This window comes from Danaus plexippus, chromosome 30 (genome assembly GCF_018135715.1).
Source record: "Danaus plexippus chromosome 30, MEX_DaPlex, whole genome shotgun sequence".
Taxonomy (NCBI): domain Eukaryota; kingdom Metazoa; phylum Arthropoda; class Insecta; order Lepidoptera; family Nymphalidae; genus Danaus; species Danaus plexippus.
This window is the reverse complement of record NC_083557.1, coordinates 2,309,176-2,329,525: the sequence shown is the minus strand read 5'-3', so window position 1 is coordinate 2,329,525 and position 20,350 is coordinate 2,309,176. Positions and strand designations below refer to the sequence as shown.

The 20,350-nt window shown below is 36.7% G+C and overlaps 1 protein-coding gene across 3 annotated transcripts; it reads right to left on the bottom strand.

The window, feature by feature from the left end:
- Window positions 1-833: 833 nt before the first annotated feature.
- On the bottom strand, window positions 834-20,059 carry LOC116776461 (histone-lysine N-methyltransferase eggless). 3 transcript variants are annotated; one of them, XM_061525551.1, is made up of 33 exons: window positions 18,221-20,059; window positions 17,440-17,579; window positions 16,881-16,934; window positions 16,407-16,500; window positions 16,106-16,219; window positions 15,575-15,672; window positions 15,105-15,173; window positions 14,770-14,848; window positions 14,397-14,587; window positions 14,117-14,268; window positions 13,119-13,234; window positions 12,269-12,408; window positions 11,808-11,834; window positions 11,388-11,468; window positions 11,035-11,079; window positions 10,538-10,714; window positions 9,749-9,866; window positions 9,252-9,348; window positions 8,978-9,177; window positions 8,695-8,876; window positions 8,516-8,602; window positions 7,541-7,645; window positions 6,877-7,022; window positions 6,265-6,460; window positions 5,618-5,922; window positions 5,476-5,539; window positions 5,139-5,249; window positions 4,532-4,651; window positions 3,750-3,889; window positions 3,492-3,616; window positions 2,088-2,154; window positions 1,559-1,643; window positions 834-1,131 (listed from the first exon to the last, which is right to left on the bottom strand). In XM_061525551.1, the coding sequence occupies exons 1-33, from the start codon at window positions 19,851-19,853 to the stop codon at window positions 925-927; spliced, it is 5,565 nt and encodes a 1,854-aa protein (XP_061381535.1). In that variant the 5' UTR covers window positions 19,854-20,059; the 3' UTR covers window positions 834-924. The 3 variants fall into 3 exon arrangements, with proteins under 3 accessions (XP_061381535.1, XP_061381534.1, XP_061381536.1); XM_061525550.1 differs by having other exon boundaries at window positions 4,532-4,648; window positions 5,136-5,249; window positions 18,221-20,058; XM_061525552.1 differs by having other exon boundaries at window positions 4,532-4,648; window positions 5,136-5,249; window positions 16,121-16,219; window positions 18,221-20,058.
- Between the last annotated feature and the right edge of the window lie 291 nt (window positions 20,060-20,350).

The following is a 20,350-nucleotide window of genomic DNA, read 5'->3' as shown; positions in this document are numbered from 1 at the left end:
TATAAAATTTATTTGAGAGCCATTTAGAGCAAACATAGATTATTTATTTTTGCCAAAATTAGTTCAATTAAAGCACTGTCTTTATTCCAGAGAAACATAAATATAAGACGCAGAAATAAAAGTTTTTGTGATTTTATGATAACACGATTTTTTGCTTACTTCAGAGATCAACGAGCTGACCATCTAAACTTTAAAGGATGACAATCATCCTAAGAAGGATTGAATATTAAAAGTATGACAATACCTCTAAAAATCAATTTTAAATTATTTTTAATAGAACAAGCAAATTAAGCCTAGGGTCCGAGGCTTATAAGTTTTCTTCTCTGACTATGCTATAGTGAACTACCGCACAAAATCGTACCGGAAATGTATATAGCACATCCTGTGACATACACCATACACGAGTGCTTTATGTCCTAATATGAAGTATCTCGGTTCATATTTTTTCGTTTGCTTCTTACTAGTGTTGTGATGTTTGAGTTTTATTACATTTGTATAGCTTAGTTTACTATATACAATATTGTCTAGCGACAAGTGGATCCTTCTTGGTGATTTGTCTGTTTCATGTGGGCTAAACAAAATTACAGAATTATAAACGAAAAACCAAAAAAAAAAAGAACTATGTACATTTATTTTTTCTAGTACACACAACTTTTAATAATCCTGGTCTTTAGAACAAGAAGTATATTTCTACCTATACTTAGTCATCAAATAAACTGCTTGCATTGAAATACTAATAGTCGTATTTGATTCAGATATCCCGCTCTTCTGTTACCGGTTACGCAGTGATTTGCGAAGAAATATTTTGGAGGGTAGAAACAAAAACTCCCAAGTAGTCCATACATTTTATTATTTATATATACAGTAACGAAGCCCAAGGCTCCGTTGTCCCTGAAAGGGGTGGTGTTCGTCTGTGGGACCGCCTCACAGTAACCTGCCGCGACACGTCGGAGCCCCGCAGTAACAGTAGAGGACCTTCCCGGGCACGGAACCCACGTCGTAGTTGTAGTTCCAGGTGAGCTCGCCCCCGGCCCGCACGGCTCTGAGAGCGAAGAAAGCCACCCACGGGAAGCGAGGGTCGTGCGTGTCCACGAACACGTTCTGGACGAACACGTTCGGCACGCACGAGTGCTGGCGGGAGGTGGAGAAAGGGGAATGAGTCTTTGCAGGAACGAGGACGTTGAGTCTACACATTGAAAGTTTTCTGCACAATGTAATAATAAGACTTCCGTCAAGACCAGCGCTTGCAGACGACCCCGGGTCAGGTTATTTCTCACACTACACAACACAAGTCAGAGATCGCGCCTGGTGCCCGGGTACTGGCGCGATGTCCGCGTTTATAATTGATTGACTTGTTGTCATATATTCGTTTAAATTAGAACCGTCAAGGAAAGTACTTTACAGTTAGTTGCGTTATATTTTGATAACATATTAAATACTGAGGATTAACAAATGTTCTATCGTCAATGTGCCAACTACTTCGACGGAAACCTTACTCTATATACAGATCACAACTCTGCCGGTCATACAAGGACCGCGTTGTTGTACATCCCCTTACATTGAGATATCTGCCTATATTCCCTTGCACCTTGGCGTCCATGATGTAGCAGGCTTCATCTTCACCAAACAGACTACGGACAGACCTGGAAATATATCATTAACATATACTCAAATGTGGATTTATTGATGAAGAGACGTAACCTCTCATCATTCCATGGATTCACGGAGCGGGTGCCGGGTCCATGTTGCAGGGAGAGGAGCTTCAACAGTGCCTGGGACTTGCGACCCAGGTGTAGGTTTAAGGGGACCCTATCTAAAGCGCGTTAAACTCTCACCTCCACTGCCCAAGCTCCTCTCAAACTACATATTACAAATGGTATTCAGATTCATATGTAAATAAATTAATATAAAGAAAGTCTATATGAGAGCGTACTTATTATCTTCCTCACAATGGCTAATGAAAAGTAATCTTGAAAGAATTGTAATCACACGATTTAAAACCTTAACATCATATCAATAAGGTTTCATTTAAATACGAACTGCTCAATAATATCTTTGTTATCTGTTCCCGTGAAATTTTTCCTCACCTATATTTTGATTTAAATTCGTTTGCTCCCATCCCAGCAGCGGCCGTGAAGTTTGAAGGTTCTCGAACTGAAAATATATTAAATGATTATTTTTTATAATATATTGAAATTCACGTAAGATATAAAAGTGGTCGTGGAAACGGCAGAGTCAACTCAACTGCTGTCCTAACATAATGATGAGCGCGTTTATAGGACATTATCGTATTATCCCACACGTATCGGGCCAACTGTGGGTTAAGGGGCGGTGGCAATAAGATGACACAAAAGATGGCTTCATAAGGAAAACTGTATGTAAGATTTTTTTCGAGACCATTATCTTGTTTGTCAATACACATAAAAGATTTTTTGCAGACTATTATCTTGTTTGTCTATACACATAGATAGAAGACTTTTGGAGACTATTTTCTTGTTTGTCTATACACATAGATAGAAGACTTTTGGAGACTATTTTCTTGTTTGTCTATACACATAGATAGAAGACTTTTGGAGACTATTTTCTTGTTTGTCTATACACATAGATAGAAGACTTTTGGAGACTATTTTCTTGTTTGTCTATACACATAGATAGAAGACTTTTGGAGACTATTTTCTTGTTTGTCTATACACATAGATAGAAGATTTTTTGCAGACTATTATCTTGTTTGTCTATACACATAGATAGAAGACTTTTGGAGACTATTTTCTTGTTTGTCTATACACATAGATAGAAGACTTTTTGGAGACTATTATCTTGTTTGTCTATACACATAGATAGAAAATATTTTTGGTTCAAATCAGATAAGATAACATGACAGATCCGTACAGATCAAACCTCTTGCAAGCAGATTACTTTTTAAGGGAATATTCCAAGCGAGTTAATACGCGCGCACCAAAAACACTGATGCTGTAACAAACTGAGGTAAAATAGACATATCAATTATCTTCCAATTTTTATGACAAATAAAAAAATCTATCATTTTTTTGAGTCAGAGAGAATCTATATAATTTTTAATAAAAAATTTTGTTTTTCTATGACCTTATATAATATTGATTAATCTATTGTCGACCTGTTCTTTTATGTCTATTAGAGTTTCTTTTATGTCTATTAGATTTTCTTTTGTCTATTAGATTTTCTTTTGTCTATTAGATTTTCTTTTACGCCTATTAGATTTTCCATATAAGTGATTTTTTTTTTAAATTTGAAAAATAATAACTTTTTAATTGAGGAATTAATATCGTAAGTATTTATCATAGTATGGCGACGTACGTTAACGCCTCAATAGTTACTTTAGCAGTGATGGTTCTGAATTCAAATAGCTCATGTTTGCTACGGACAACTGATCGTGTGCTGTGTTCACTTCACGAATAGTGTGGTATGTTTAACTTCACGAATAATGTGTTATATTTCACTTCACGAGTCCCCACCTTCCTCATCGTCACTGATGGTGATGCAATCCTCTTCGTTCTCCTTCCTCGCTTCGGTTTTATCCTTGTCTTTGGCCATAGACTTTTCTTTAGCTACCTTCGAATCCCTTTTCCGTAATCTTTTGCTGAAAACATTCAACGATAAAAAAAAATTAAATAGGCTCAGTAATCCCAAAATATTAGTTTCATTTAAAATTTTAATGAACTTTCGCGGAATTCTTAGATCTCATTGTTAAATAAATTGTTGTTGTTACTAACTTGAACTCGGTGACGCCCAGGCCGATGTATCCGGGGCTGAAGTCATCGTCTTCCTCGCCGTTCTTGGTGCTGCTCCCTTCCTCTGATGACGAGGATTCCATCTCGTCGTCCGGCATCAACTGCTGTTTCGCTATTTCCGCCTGTTCAAATTTTATTAAAGAAAATACAGATTTATCTGGCAAGTTGGCCAAAAATTTTGGTATTAGTAGCAGAATACATATACACAATAGAACGACTTACTATCCATTAATAATTTATTCATAACAAGCAATAAGTTAGCAAGAGGCCTATGCTTAGCAGTGGGCTTCCGATAGGCTGATGATGATGATGATGATGAAGCAATAAGTGTTAGTAATAGCTGTTCTGTTCTGGGTAACATCAGCTTTTAGGAAACTTCGATTTGGTTGGCAGCATTTTCTAACAGACATTCACGAGCTGTCCAGATAACCTTGGTTTTGTTAAATAACATGAGTGAAAGCTTTAAGTGTCCCAATCATATCCCCAGATCACAACAAAGCTGATGTTTTGAATCATTCCCTCATTTCTCTCAATGGCACATTGAGCCGAAATCCTATACCATATAAGGCCTCTTAGAAGGAGTCTGTTTTCAGAACCTTAGTTCTAAACATCACAGGCCGGTTTAATAAAATACAATTTTTTTCGCCCTAGTAGGGATGAAAAACCTCATAAATTCTAATACAAATCCTGGTTTCTAGTAGTGACATCTAATTTATCTTCTTCTGTACTAAAATCTGCTATAAATTCCTCAGTATAACACAAACCTCATCCATCTTCTTGATGTTCTCTGGTATGTCCTCTTCGTAGCCCTCCTTCATCTGTTCCACGACCTCGATGTAGTCCAACTCCGCCAGGTACTCGTCACCCTCGTTCAGACCGTCCTGGTGAAGATCGTAAAATACGCACATTTTGGAAGAAAAAGGACAGAAACAATGGTATGAGATTATTAAAAGTCCTATCTTAACTTTAAATAAACCTAAAGGAGGTTGTTTCATTGGAGCTAAAGCTTTCGACTAGAAACCTTTCAAGGTTTACTTTCAAGTAAATATTGGAAAAGCCTTTCCCAATGTGGGAAATAAGGCTCTTTTGTGGGCGCAGCACCAAAAAGGTGGCGGTAGGAGACACAGAAAAAAAATGGCGGCATTTGTAGAGAGCTGTGACTTATAATTTCGTTTAAAAATGATGAGTTATAGTGATTTTTCAGTAGGAGGAAAAATGAGGGCGTAAAAAATAATTTGTTTTAAGTGTGCAATGGACAAAAGTAGTTTATGAACCGCCGTATTACACTAACAATAGGAAGTCTATCAACATAGTTATTTCGGTTATATATATATATATATATATATATATATATATATATATATATACAAGGTTTGCTGTAGCGTCTGTGAGCAAATTTCCAGCGTAGACGCAAAGGAAGGCCCCCTTCGGTATGTCGTTGAGAGCGCGAATCCCCCACCCGCGGTTGAGGGTCTTGAACACCTGTCATATATAAAAAATAAAACGTCTCTTTGGTACACGCCATATGACAAAACTGCAACCAATAGGAATACATGTTGAATGTGTTTTTAGAAATAAGTTACGAGTAACGCATGTATGGAAAAAATCTATTTACTGTATTCCCTATTCGAATATTCGCGGAACCTTCCAAAAAATAATTATGTATTTAGTTACGCATAGAGACGAATAGGAAACTATTTCCACTCACTTGTAACTTTAGCTGCAGCGGATGTTGAGCGACGCGGTTAAGGCACGTGTCTCTACATTTACACCTGGAGTATGAAGAGAGAAATATGCAAGTCCGTACATAACTCAAACTAACGTTCAGTGTAGTGTGCCACAGAACTTACCTCGAATTACACTCGTATATACCGCTGGGCAGTGGTTCTGGCAGTCTTTTGTAAACGTAACCGACGTTCTCCCCCTCCAGACCTATCGTCCTGGCGCCCTCCAGAGTCAGCTGCCAGCAGGCGCACTTGCTCTTGTCCTCGCAGTCGTCCTCACAGTCACAGCCACACAGGAACTCCGGGTCCAGGTTGAGCGGAACCCCAGCGGTCGGAGTCCGCTCAGTGTTGTAGGAACAGAACTCTGGCAGTGATTCGTCGTAGTAATTGACGCAAGGCACTGGGACGTTCTCTTTGCCATGGGACAAATCCTGGACAATATTTGTCATATAAATAGTTGTAATTAATTATTTATGTTAATTAATAGGAAGCTTTTATTTTTGAGCCATTGCAAGCCGTTTTGGTACAGTTAATACTATTTTGGTCTAGAAGTTTTGCTTCTCTAGGTACAGCTATTAAGAGAAATAGAGGTATTCTGTATAATCTTTCACAAAGTATCCTTATAAACGAGTTGCAAATTATCGCTCACAGACTTCCAATTGCAAATACTCTGATGCCCATAACATGGCCTCAAAGTGCAAAAAAAAATATTACCCACTTTTATAGACGATTTGTCTTATTTAGTCCATGATATACTTATTGTTATGACCAACCTTTTTGCCAACGTAGCATTTGTTGAGCACAAACTCGGCCAGACAGTGCGTGGATGGTGTGAAGTCGAAGAGGTCGACTGGCAGGTCTGAACCAACAGTTCGCAGATAGCGATGTAGCTCCCGCGGAGAGCGGATGCGGCGACCACACGGAGACACGTACAACACAACTTTGTTGCCCTTGAAAAGAACTATCTGCCTGGAGAATTAAGGTTTCTGATCAACATTAGGACCTAATTGACTCGCATGTTGGGTTTGAGGCATGTAGATTGATATATTACGTATGACTAAGTAATTAATCAATCTTGTACTATGCTTCCAAAAACGCGGAACTACCAGAACTACGTGCAGTGTACTTCTACACTTCTTTTCTGAGTTTCTAGAATTGTAGGAGTATCAATAGTATATTCTACTTGGTATGAGACGCGATTCTTAATCTGTAACTGGACTGTCATTGGGTGAATCCATCGGATCCCTGTTCTCGAACAAATAAGATCATCATCACAAAAACTATTCGCCCTTATTAAATTCTACACGATTTTTGTTAATATTTCGTCCTCGGATAACTTTTTCTAGTGTAATCATAGTTCTGATATAGTCTGTCCATGTCAATACCTCTCCCAGCCGCTCAGTAGCGGCTTGGCTAACGGATTATAAGTTCTCAAATCCTTAAGTGCCAGAACATCAGTTCTTTTGCACGCCGGCGAGCAAGTGTGGGGCACCATCTTGTACGGCTTCACCTGTTTCTTCGGCGTGTAGTACTGAAAATTAACAATTTTATTGACTAATATTGAATTAATAAGAATTAACTGTGAAAGCTTGTCATATATATCGGCGCATTTTCTATTATTTGAATGATAAAAAATTGAGGGTAGTCGAAATTATCAGGTGTCACCCGCGTAACCACCTGCGCAAGTGTAGTCACAACAATTAGTGTCGGTTGGTATGTGTAGAGGCGAAGGTACAGATTAAAAATAGTTTCGCTAACGCCGTCGCTGGGATCGGAACTCTTCGAAAGAAAGGATTCGGAAAAAATTTTACGTGGTGTCCTTCAATAGCCTGAGACCCTGACGATGGTCAAGAGCCAAGGCATTGGTGACGTCAGTTGTATGACGTCACTTTATTTAAAAACAACGATTTTGTATTAACTCCAACACGAGTTATTACAACTTCTTACCAGGGTCTGACCACGACTATGTACTTCAATGCAATATCAGTTGTTCAAATTTAACTATTTTTTTTTTGGTTTCTCCTTAAGCTTGTCATGTTGTATATTTACCACCACTCTACTGGTGACGTTGTCGAGGTTCTGTGCGGTGGTGGGGGGCGGCGGTCGAGTCTCTGTTGTCGACTTCTTGGCGACGGCACGTTGACGACGGAACTCCTGGGATCATGGTGGTAGGAGAAAAACATGGTAGTTATACTTTAAGATAATTATATACATAGTATCGGGAAGTCGACATTCCTTGGCAATATAGATAACTAGGTTTAATCTACACATATTTTGGTTATAGTACCTAACACTTGTTTTAGAATTTTAACCTTGGCAATTTTATTACATATAATAAATAAAATATAGTAACGTAATGAGATCTAAGATTTTCGCGAGTATTCATTTAAATGAAACTAGTATCATTCGGATTTACTACGCGGATTTTATTATTTAAAAAACTACATAATCCCGACGTTTCGGTGACTTTGCAGCAACCGTGATCACGAGCAGACGAGGTGACACCTCGAATAATACTAGTTTAATTTAAATATAGTAACGCTCTGCTTAGGAACCCGCAGCTGTTGATGGGTATAAAATTCGTATGGGGCTAACGAATCATCTTTTTTGCGTTGGCGACTGTTTTGAAAAAAAAAAAGCCTATTTCTAACGTCAGCTACTCTAGACTAGTCGTCTGGAAGATAAGGCCGAATGCTGCTAGAAGCTGCTAAACCTAAACTGAATTTAGAGCACTTTGGTCGCATTCTGCTCAACTAAGGAAACATGTGTCGGGAAAAAAGCAACATTATTTATAGATTGACATAGATGTATCTATGTTTATAGATTGACATATATATATATGAGAGACGCAAATTTTCTACACATTTCCAATTACGATATACGAATCTACCCACAAACACGAAAACCGTGCATATGCAATATTACCATGACTTAACAACACTTGTATAATAGCACACAGATACCACAAAATACTATACATTATTTATTACCAGATAATCAAATAATATGCTAGTTCTTACTCACCTCACTCTGTTGTTGCTGTGGCGAAGTCTCGGCTTGTTTGTTCGTCTGTTCTTCAGATCTGGTGTACTCCACGTAGGGCATGTTCGTCTGTACGCAGAAACAAAAGCGCTTACTTTAGGTTCCTCTGCTCAATGTATTATTTCCTTAGTCGATGTTCTCATCAACGTTACTTGACTCACCCTCGTGGTCTGTGCCCGTGGCAGGGCTCTGGGCCTGTGTCTCTCCGCGGCCTGCAGTTCCAGGTACAGGGGGGCGAGTCTCGTGGATCCTCGGTAGATCCACTCTCGTCTGTCCAGCTGGAGGAACTGGACTTCCACCAGCGACGCGTCCACCGACACCACCACGGATGACCACCAGTTGTCTGGAATATAGAAGATAAAGGTTAAATTATTTTTTTAGGACTAAAAATATACTCTCGGATAGCGTTATTGACTATATTTTTTCATATAATATAAAACTGACCCTTCCATTCCGTCTTCAAGCTCTGTCCAGGGTGCAACCTCACCATGGGTCTCTCAGGGTAAGCCAGGAGATATTTTCGGACGAATTCCCGCGACTTGGGCTGTACTTCCTCCCACACGTGAGACGCGCACTCACACACCAGACGGACCTTAGAGTGTGGCGCGTATTGAGAGTAGCCATCGTCGAAGAATATCAGGTAGCTGGGAATAAAACAAGTACAGTATACGTGGATGAGAATTTCAATTCCTTAGCATCAATTTCAGTAAGTTGATACCGGTAATTGTTGACCGGGTTCGGTATTTCAGCAACAATCCCCGGGTAGAAGGACTCCTTCATGGTTATGTCTTTGAACAGAGCTATCACACGGGTACCTGGAACACAAAAAGAATATATTTTTTGTCGCTTGTGTCCTGAAGCTTGTTCTCATCCACACAAGGTCTGATTTTCGATCTATATTTTTTTTCGACTTTTTCTATAGCAATTAGTAAATTGGGCCACGTTGTTAATTTTCTCCGACCTACGAGTATACAAGCGTACCCGAGATCTTTTATTCTTAGTTTTAAGTACTAAAAGCAAATTTTCTGAACTAACTACTTTTGTCCAAAAATGCCAACATAACATAGTTTTTCATTACTAAATTTCTTGGAACGATATGACTATAGAGAAGACCAAGGTAGCTGATAATCTATTTTTTTACCGAATTTGATTAAAATCGGTTCAGCGATTCCCTCTTATAATATTAGTATGTATTTTATGTTTAAATAGGCTCACCTATAGTCATTCTAACGTCTGGTGGGTCGATGTAGGCGATACACCTCGCTGGTAGTATTTTGGTTGGCTTAGACTGTTTGTATTCGTACTTGACACGACACAGCGTAAAACAGTTCGGCTGGAATAGAAACGATATTAGATTTATTATTAACAGAATTTTAAATGCGAACTCCTCACTGCAATAACTTCGAAGGTTGGAACAGTTATGAAGGAAGTACAAAACTATTGCTATCATATTAGATAGGGGCCTTAAACCTACACCTGGGTCGCAAGTCCCAGGCACTGTTGAAGCTCCTCTCCCTGCATCATGGACCCGGCACCCGCACGGTGAATCTATGGCATGCTCAGAGGTTTCGTCTCGTCTTAGCTTTCTCTTTGGTGGATATTATAATTTAGTTATGAATGTGACACTATATAATTTACCAAAACTTATTTGAAACATACTTCTAATGGCAGATGCGAGAATATTATTCTACATTAAGATTCTAAGACACCTCTATATTAATATATTATATAAACAAAATATCTAAAGTTATATTTGTAGCTGGTACCGCCATCTATGAGATTTGTGCTTCATGTCATCTTTGTTGTGTCACCAAATGTCATGCCCTTATTCTTTTCCAAATAAAGTTAATCAGTCGCTGATGTTTTTTCAATCTAAACGAGCCGTTTTACTTTAATATTAAAGGCCTTTCGCCTAATATAATATATACACGTGTATTTCATAGGACAATTAAAATTATTTCTCTCAAACCCACAAAGAGTCAATATAATAAAAATACCACTTACAAGTGATGATTTCGGAGTGATCTCTACAATTTTGGCTTTCATCCAGGAACCCAGGGCGTTTTTGGACGCGTAGATCGTCATCCCCACCCTTAAGGGGGGGTAGGTTACCTCCCCCGCGGGAGGAAGGTCGGGCGGCGCGGATTCCACGGAGAGATGTACCACAGACACATCAGGATTCTGGAGATTAGTGCATTGACATCAGAATGGAAAAATCTTAAGTCAATACTAATCATCATCTTTCAACCGCTTCCAAGGTTCATGAACAACGGATGTAACCAGATACTTAAAGGCTTTTAAGGGAATCATTAGCGGAAGTCAAACGCAACACTAATAAAATTACAGTCATTCCGTCTCAATGTAAGAGTAATGCTTGTATTTCAAACTGAATTTACATTGACTTATGTAGAGCTCTGAAGTTATAATGCAAATATACTAATAAATTATTACTATTATTTTTAATAAGTATAGGAAGGAGATCAAATATATTTTCCACTCACATCCTCTTCCGTTTTCTCGTCTGTCATGTCTTTGGTGTTTGTGTCCTGTGATGGAAGAATATTAATTAATTTGGCTATTTGATAGATTATAATATTAGTTTGGCTGTGAAGAGACCGCTCCGGACGGTCATTGTATGTATTTTATCAAATAAAACAAATATATATATATATATATATATATATATATATACGAATTATAAGTAATTATGCTATTTTAATTAAAATTATATATGACATAGTACAGGAAAATATTTTTTATGAGTGTTTATTTAGTATGTATATAAAGGTATAATCATAGACAATTTTAATGTTTGCACCATAGACTTTGTAAAGTAAGGTATGATATTACTTACTTGATCGCCTGTTGACAATGCAGATTTCTTTGCCGGGGACTCGGATACAGATGACTTCCTGCGCTTCAGTAGTCTGCTTCCCTGAAACAAATATAATGTTCCATTTTAAATCATTCATATATTGTTCGAGGCACAGTTTCAGTCTCGATGTTTAGTTCAGCGTCACTTCCAGTAACGTCCTGCAGAACGTCTGAAGCCAGTATTCATAGTCTCCAGACACAAGTCCACACTTAACGTTGCCATCACAGAACCACGACGGTTCAGTGTCATGAGTAATTATGATCAGTCAGTAAAATCATTCTAAGGATTATAGCATATTATAGTTAGCGCGGCACAGATGGCGCCACTTGTAACAATATATAAAAATATAATTTTTTACTCATTCACTCATTCGTTCGTTAAATAATTATTTATGCTCACCTCTCCGGATGGATCGACGCAGGTGTACTGAAATAAAGACATTATATATATTAGACATGCTCTCGCTTAAAGGTTCTACTGTATTTGAATAGAATTTTTTTTATGAATAAATTGATTACTTTAAAACATACTGTCTTTTTGTGAACCAAAGCACAATGTTGGCATTTAAAGTAACATTTCTGTTTCGAGCTAAATTTCAAACTTATTCTACGATAAATAAATTACTTATTGAGATTTTTGCTATGCCATATAGTTTATACAGCAACGAGATAATTAATGCCAGGTACATTTTATTTTCAGTGTCGAAAATGATTGAAAGAACAAAATATCCCATACAATAACATTTTTATAATATCTCCATAGAAATGAAGTAAAACTATTTTAATTACAGATATAATTGAAATAAACTGAATGACAATGAAAACAGCACAGTTAAACGTGTTTTAGAGTAATGCACTCACAGAGCAATTAGGCACGTCGAATATTAGCAGCGATGGAAGTTCTTTAATGTCGCGCTCGAAGCTAGAGTAGAGCTCTGATCGCAGCTTGTCTGTGGATAGCTGGCACTCGTCTAGGAGCTGGTTGATTTCCAAACTGTCCTCTGGTTACATAGGAAATAGAATAAAATATACAACCTACTAAAAGACTCGGGCCTGTCCAGAACTCACATCAATTCATTCTTGGAACGTACTTCCATGGCAGCCCTAGTAGGTTGTTTTCAAATTTGGTTAGGTAGGGAGAGGAGCTTGGACAGTGGAGGTGAGCGTTCAACTCGCGTTAGACAGGGGCCTTAAACCCACACCTGGGTCGCAAGTCCCGGGCACTGTTGAAGCTCCTCTCCCTGCATCATTGACCCGGCACCCGCGCGGTGAATCCATGGCATTCTGTGAGGTTTCGTCTCATTATGGTGTATTAAAAAAGTAGTTGGCCTGGTATTGCCAATAGATAATGCCGATATCTATAGCCTTGGTGTAATTAAATCACAACTGTATACAACATCAGATAATTTTCCCCTCGAGCAGACGAGTCCCAAAAATGCTTGGATGTTATTATCAGTACTTGCCTATTGGCCATTTTAATTTCAACAAAATACATGAACACACAGATTTATATGTGAATTTATATAGCATTTACTAAAAGCTTTTTATCACAAGCTATTAAACAGGAAAACTTGTTAGTTTGAACTTTATAAAATATTAACACTAACTACCCGCATATTAATTTTTCGTTTCTACCGTCACTTTCTTAATAATTTTATACTTCTACCCTCGTACTTCTAACAATACTATCGTCTATACTCCAGGTGCTCACTTTGCAGCTGTTCCAGCTGTTGTTTGAGCTGGTCCTGTGCCTCCTGCAGCCGGTCATCCAAGTTGTACTTCACCCACGTCTCGTTCAGGACATCAGTCAACTTCTCTTCTATCACCCTGTAGAAGTTTATATCGAGAGAATTAAAATGAGCAAAGCCTTTGAATTCATATTTTCGCATTATATATATATATATTCCTTAAAATATTATATCTGTTTGTGTAGCTAATAGTGCTGCCATGTTTATTCCAGAGAGGACGACCAGATTGAGTGTTTGCATTAACTTTACTTCAACATCACAAGCACAGATCTCACTGTTATAGTTTCATTTAAGTCTTCATTTAATTAACTAATATTTATTACAATTTATTCACTTGCGTTCAGAAATAAAAAAAAAAAACAAAATGGCGGTAAACATTTTTAAACGGTATATCGGCCACAGTAAATAGTTCCTTTAAACGGATTGTTGCGAAAAGAGAGGCGTTCAAGCCATAACACATCAATAGCCTTTTACACACACATGTACGTATTCTCTTCATACGGCACGAGTTCGTGTCGGTAATATTTGTTTATTTCCGATAGATGGCGCTTTAATAAATTTTACTAAACCACGGATCAAAATCAATACAACACAAGTATGTAAGACCAAATGCCATAGCAGGTTTGGCTGTTCTAAACATAATCATAACTTAATGGTATATATAACAGAACAGAGTGGGAAAACAAAAAAAATTACTAATACCAGCTCCGGAGAGCACGCCTCCTGTATAATGAGACATTTTCCTTAGTCCCACTCAAAATGTTTATCGTGAGGATAAAAAGTTCTGTATGACCATAGCTTTAATGAAGAACGTCTTCCAAGAAACGCTGGACTGCTAGTGTTCGTGCCTCTTTGGTGTTGAGGTCTATGACATCAAAATTGGGACGCCATCACCCTAACACTACTTGTAATAAAAAAAAAATTGTAACCACACTATTGTATATAAAGATGTCTATATCACCTAGCCCCCTCCGCTCCTATGACGTCATCGTCGTCCTCCGGTTCCGCCTCGTCTTCGGACTCCGAGTCTGATATCTCGACCAGATCCTCTTCCGGCCGGCCGGGCTCCAGCTTCAGCAGCGGCACCAGGGACTTGATGCCGCTGATCAACAACTGGAAATAGGGATTACATTAACATTAACATCTGGAAAAGCTAAACTTAAAATCTTAGACCTCATCATTTTTCTAGGACTTATTCAATTACACATAGTTATGACAAAGATTAAGTAAGTCTTAGTTACCTGATTCCTCTCTTCCACCAGATTGAGACAGGTTTGGCAAACATAGCCTCTTTTCTTTCTCTCCGGGTCATAGAAGTTGACTGTGATGCCGTCAGCCTTGTAATAGTCTGACGATGTGCTGGCACAGGACTTGTTGATGCACTTCACCCACTGGGATTGGGGCTTCGGATTCTCAGGGGTTTCTTGATGGGCTTTAGAATTATCTTCGTTTATATGTTTATAGAAACATTACAGACTTTATATTTGTAAAACTAACTTTATTATTATTATTTATTATATTTTTAATTTTAATGGATTCTGTGTTAGTAAAATACAGATTATATATAAATGTCAGCTTACTACTATATAAAAAAAAAATAATGATTTGACTCACAAATGTCCGTTTTATTCTTTTCACCAACATCCTCCTCGTCCGAGTCTAGATTGAATACTTCCAAACCTTGGGATTTCGTCTGTGGATTATATAATGAAAGTATTCATAAATAGCTTCGCCCAACAGGCCGCTCTGATATGGCTTGGTGGGCTACATAACCAATAATATTTTAGTTATCATGCTATTAGATGAGATAAAATAAATTAATATACATATATATAATCACCTGATTTTGAATATATAAATATTATTGTAATTTTTACATACAAACAATATTATTTAATTGTTATATAGCTGTCTACAGGCTGAGGTTAGTGATTATTTCTATGAAGTACCTTGTCATCTTTATCCAATGCTTTTGTACCTTGGTTCGTAGTATCCTCAACTAGTGTGTTACTGTCATCCTGGTAACAAAATACAAACATACATACACTTCAGAATTCTTAATAACACACCGATTTGAGATGTCTAATAATTTTCTTCACACATACTTTTTGATACATATGAATATACGATAAATAATAATAATAATAAAAAAAAGCCTTTATTCCATTCTACAAACTCCTTGGTCCGACAAATAAAAATGTTCAATGAAGGCATACAATAAGAAATCCATATATATATATATATTAAATTTTATATCACAATATCTATATCCCGAGGGTTGCAGGTCCTGCTCCGGCTCATATAAATCCTACTTCACATACAAACTCAACACAGCTTCAAAATTATTTAAAAGAAATCTCACAAATTCCTTTCTAATTTTAATTATCTGGTATATATATAGTCACAGATTAAACCTCACCAGTCCCGTGTCTTCTGTCTTGGCTGGCTCATCTTCGTTGATATCTTGTGTTGTATTCGTATTGCCTACTTCATCAGTTTTATTTGCGTCTAGAGCATCTGTGGAGTTTATATAAATATATAGAAATAATAGGCTTATATATTTAAAATTACATTTAGACTGTCACTCTGATCCTGTATACATTGATTAAATACTTCATAGAAAAAACATATGCATGATTTTAGTAAATTCCTTTAAATTAATAATGAAAATCACACATTATTATATAACTAATTTATAATCATATTACGTATAATAAATTAATTTTTTACGCCAGCGACATCTATCGTCAGCGTCACGTGACTTCGTACAAAAACAGTAATCCTACAAAGGCTATGGTGAATTACAGGAAGTTATATCAAATGTCTCATTTTGATAGCCGAGATACATTACAGGAAAGTTTCATCAAAATGAGTTCAGTAGTTTCTGCGTGTGAAATCAACAAAGGCACACACATCCCCACAATATATTGTCCGTTATAAAATTAATTACCTAACTCATGATTACCTTCTTCCGAGCTCTCCTCTAACTCAACATAGCTCAAGGCCTCTGATTTTTTCACATCGGTGCAATCTTTTGTCTCGTCTTGATAATCCAGATTCTTTTCTGTAATACACGTGGTATTAAATAAAAAAACATTTATAATTGAATTGCAATTAATTTAAATATATTATATTAATTTTAAATAGCATTTTGTATGTCTGTCTGTTCAAACTATATCTGAAACAAAGAATTAACTAACTACATAACTATGAAGTGTTGATTACAATAAAATAATATAATTATATACAACCTTCTTCGGATGTCAATTTTTTATTCTCATTTCCAAAATCGGTTTCGACTCCTCCAACCTTGGACACGTCCATGTTCTGACACACATTTCCTATCTGGAAGAATTTTATTAACAAATAGCATTGCTTTAAAAAAAAAAAAATTTGCAAAAATTTTCATTGATGTATGTATTTTTCCTTAATAAAAATATTAACCAATATTCTTAATAATCAACTTAATAAGTGATAATAAAAATTATCTTCAAAATATAACCATTCTAATGGTACTAATTTTTGCTGTATATACTATGCGCTTTTTATTACATACCCATACATCTTGTCTGTACGTGAACACCCTGTACATGAACCGAAACGTCGGGATTATGTGGATATAATATAATAAGAAACCAAGTAGTATCAGAGAGGCTTGGTCTCATTTAAATCTGTACATGTGGAAGCCATTTGTGTATCACCAGATCTAAAGGGAGTCTACTCACCGGCACTGATTCCAAATTCTCTGACTTAATACTGTCTTGATTCTCAATTTCCACCTGAAATCAAAAGAATATTATTATTAATTTATATATATAGAAGATAGAATTCTTAAGATTAATCAATTGATTCATTGTCTTGGTGTTGTTGTATAGAATTTTTATAGCAATCAATTTGTTATAATTTATACATTTTTATATACGTTCAGGATGAGGTTGAAGTTAGAAAAAAACTATGATAACTAACCAAGTAATATATATCGGGGCAATTGTTATTATTTGAATAACTAATAATTGAAGGTAGTTGAAATTATCAGTTGTCACCCGCGTAACCGACTGCGTTGGTATAATAGGCGAGGCGAGATGTTGCAGGGTACGGACCTCTCGAAGTGAGGGGTTCGTCAAACCGTCTACGAGGTTACCTTCAAGAGTCCGAGATCCAGATGACATCCAGGAATAAAGTCATCGGTGATGTCAGTTATGCTGACGTCACTCTTTTCAAAAACGACAAAGTGCTTCCTACTCCGACATATATATATATATAGTCTTCGTTATTATTTCCTACCTTAACTACATTTTCAGTGACGACATCAGTGATGGTAAAGCTGAATTCCTTTTCATTATTGTGCGTTGTCTCGTGAGCGTTATCCGAGTGATGCTGCTCTGAATCCTCGGACTGCTCCGCTGCCATCTGATTGCTGCTTTCTGTTTTGTTAGCAAATAAAATATTAACGACCAAAGCATATGTTAAATATTCTAAGAACTGCTGTTTTGTAAACTATCTATGTTTTTTTTTTGGTAATAAATCATAAATTTTTATTAAGAATTTTTTTTTAAATTTAAGTCAGTAAAATAAGATATCTTTTTAGGAATGCCTGGTTTTTCTTTATAGTAGTAGAAATTCCATTCCTGTACTGCTGCCTGAGTTCCTTGATATTAGAAAAATATAATAAATTGCTAAGTTATTAAACCTCTCCGAAATATCCTGTTTAAATTATAATTATTAAATTAATGTTTAGACCAGCCTTTCGCAAAAGTGGGCGGTAACGTCTCTTGTGGGCGCTACAGGGCTGAAGTGGGCAGTAAGACACCCAGAAATACCTAAAGGCTGATTTGTAACATTTAGCTAGTATAAGTTATAGTGGTTATTCAGTAGCTGAAAAAATAGTGGTGCTAAAAAATTATTTATTCTCAAAGTGGGCGGTAGACAAAATAAGTTTGGGAATCTCTGATTTGGACTACGACCAGCTTAATGGCATCTCTTGTTGGCCTGACACTTGTATTTCTATACTAAATTCTAATAAGTTGCAGTGTATAGGACCAGTGCTACGTGAATATAATCTTACCATCAAACTGCTCAAAATCCTCTCCCTCCTCGTCATCCATATATTCATCTTCTGCTTCATCGTCATGTGTCACGCGTGACGATTCAGCCAGGAGATCAAGATTATCAGTTGTACCAGGAATGTCTTCTGCCGGTGAACTTAGTTTAGAGATGTTTGAAGTTAGTCGACTGTCACTCTTTGACGCTGATTCAATATTAATTTTAATGTTTTTCGAACCACTCGTCGATGGCTGCGGTTCTATATCAGGGGTTAATTTCTTCTCCTTAGATTTCAGGTCTTTTTTAGGTTTTAATGACACATTGTTATCTGGTAGTTGTGAACTAGTGTCCTCGGAATCTTTCTTTCTCTTAGTATGTTCGGATTCCAAGTCTGCTGCGGTAATTAAATCTTTGTTTGCAATGTCTGGTTGATTTGCTACATCTTCGGAGGTCAAGTGAGCATTATTTGAATTAATTTGATCATTTCCCGGGTCCCTTAATGTAACTTCTGATCCATCAGATTTCAATGAAGTGTGTTCATCCATAATCACATCAGATCCTGTGCTCTGTGTTTTATCCAATCTCAGTCTCAAAGATAATTTTTTCCTTTTTATACCAGTTTTTAAGACCTGAACTTCCTTTTCTGAAGTTGGTGAATCATTTGATTGATCTGCATTTATAACTTTAGGTACATGTGCTTCTGATATCTCTGGTTTTGGACTCGGGACGTTTATTATCTCGTCTACTTCTTTACATTCAGCTCCACACTCTGCTTTAATTCCTGACACGTCTTCCTCATTATTAAGTTTTAGACCATCTGAATCAGGAATATTTTGTAATAACTTATTTTTCTCACTTTCTAATTCCAACTTCTCTTCGGAATTAATCTCTAATATATCAACAGCATCCAAATCAATCTTATCATCCAATAGTTCTTCCATTCCACCTTCATCCTGTTCATCTTTATCATCATCTGCAAGTAGAATATCTTCATCAATGGAGTCATCATTGACACTAAGTTTCCTAGATAGTGATGTCTCTGCGGGCTTGCTGTCTTCACACATTGAAATATCCGCACCTTTATCTAAGTCATCATCAACATTTTCATGAACCAGTGATGAAATTCTATCAAAATCATCATTCAAATCAGTTTCCATGAAGTCAGCTTTATTTTCAATCGGTGAACCTTTGTTAGGACTGCACCGTTCCAAATCGACGTCAGGCGACATTTTAAGATTTGTAAGATCTTCATCATCACTTAAATCGCTAAGGTTATGAGTTAGTATCTCCAGCATCATATCGGGTTTATTTAAGCCATGCGCTTTCGCCGGTTCAAACGTTTCATCTGAATTCGCTTTATTTATAAATTCATTAGGATTGATCTCATACGCGATACTTTCTTGGCTAGCTACCGGTATTACAGAGTCGGAAGGTAATAATTTATCATCATTGTCCATAGCTACATCTTCGAGAAGCGCGTCTTCATTTGTGATCGATACGTCGTCAATATCATCATCTTCCCACTTTAATTCCATATCATCATCAACGCTTTCGTACACCTCTCCGTCTTTTGGATCATTAACATTCATCGTATCATCAGGCTCTTTATTTCCAACGAGATTTTCTTCATCTTCCATGTTTTGTTTTGATGCCATTGCGCCAAAAAATAGTAGTCAGGGAAATCTTTCTGTATGCCGCGATATTTATATTACATGCACAAGTTTTTTGTCAACATAATAGTAAGCAATATCTTAATTCACTATTTTGCTATTAATTCTCCAACTGCTCATCTTCTTATTTCTAAAAATGACAAATTCGAAAGACTGAAAGACAGCATCGACGACCAATAAGCAAATCTTAATAAACTATAATGACAGCTGATAGCCGACTGTAGATAAACATTGGTTTTTGACAAACCCAGCGATAGTGGAAAAAATATAATTCGGTAATAAGATTATAAACATAATTTAAAAGAATTAAGAATTTTCTATTTTTAATAATAATTATAAACACATTATTAAGGATACTCTCATAATTACCAAATATATGCTAATTAAGAAGAATATTGGTTAGGCAACAGGTCTGCGATTTACTTTTGCAGGGGATTGAATGTAAAATAAAGGAAATTTTAATTTTAAATAATATAACCAAA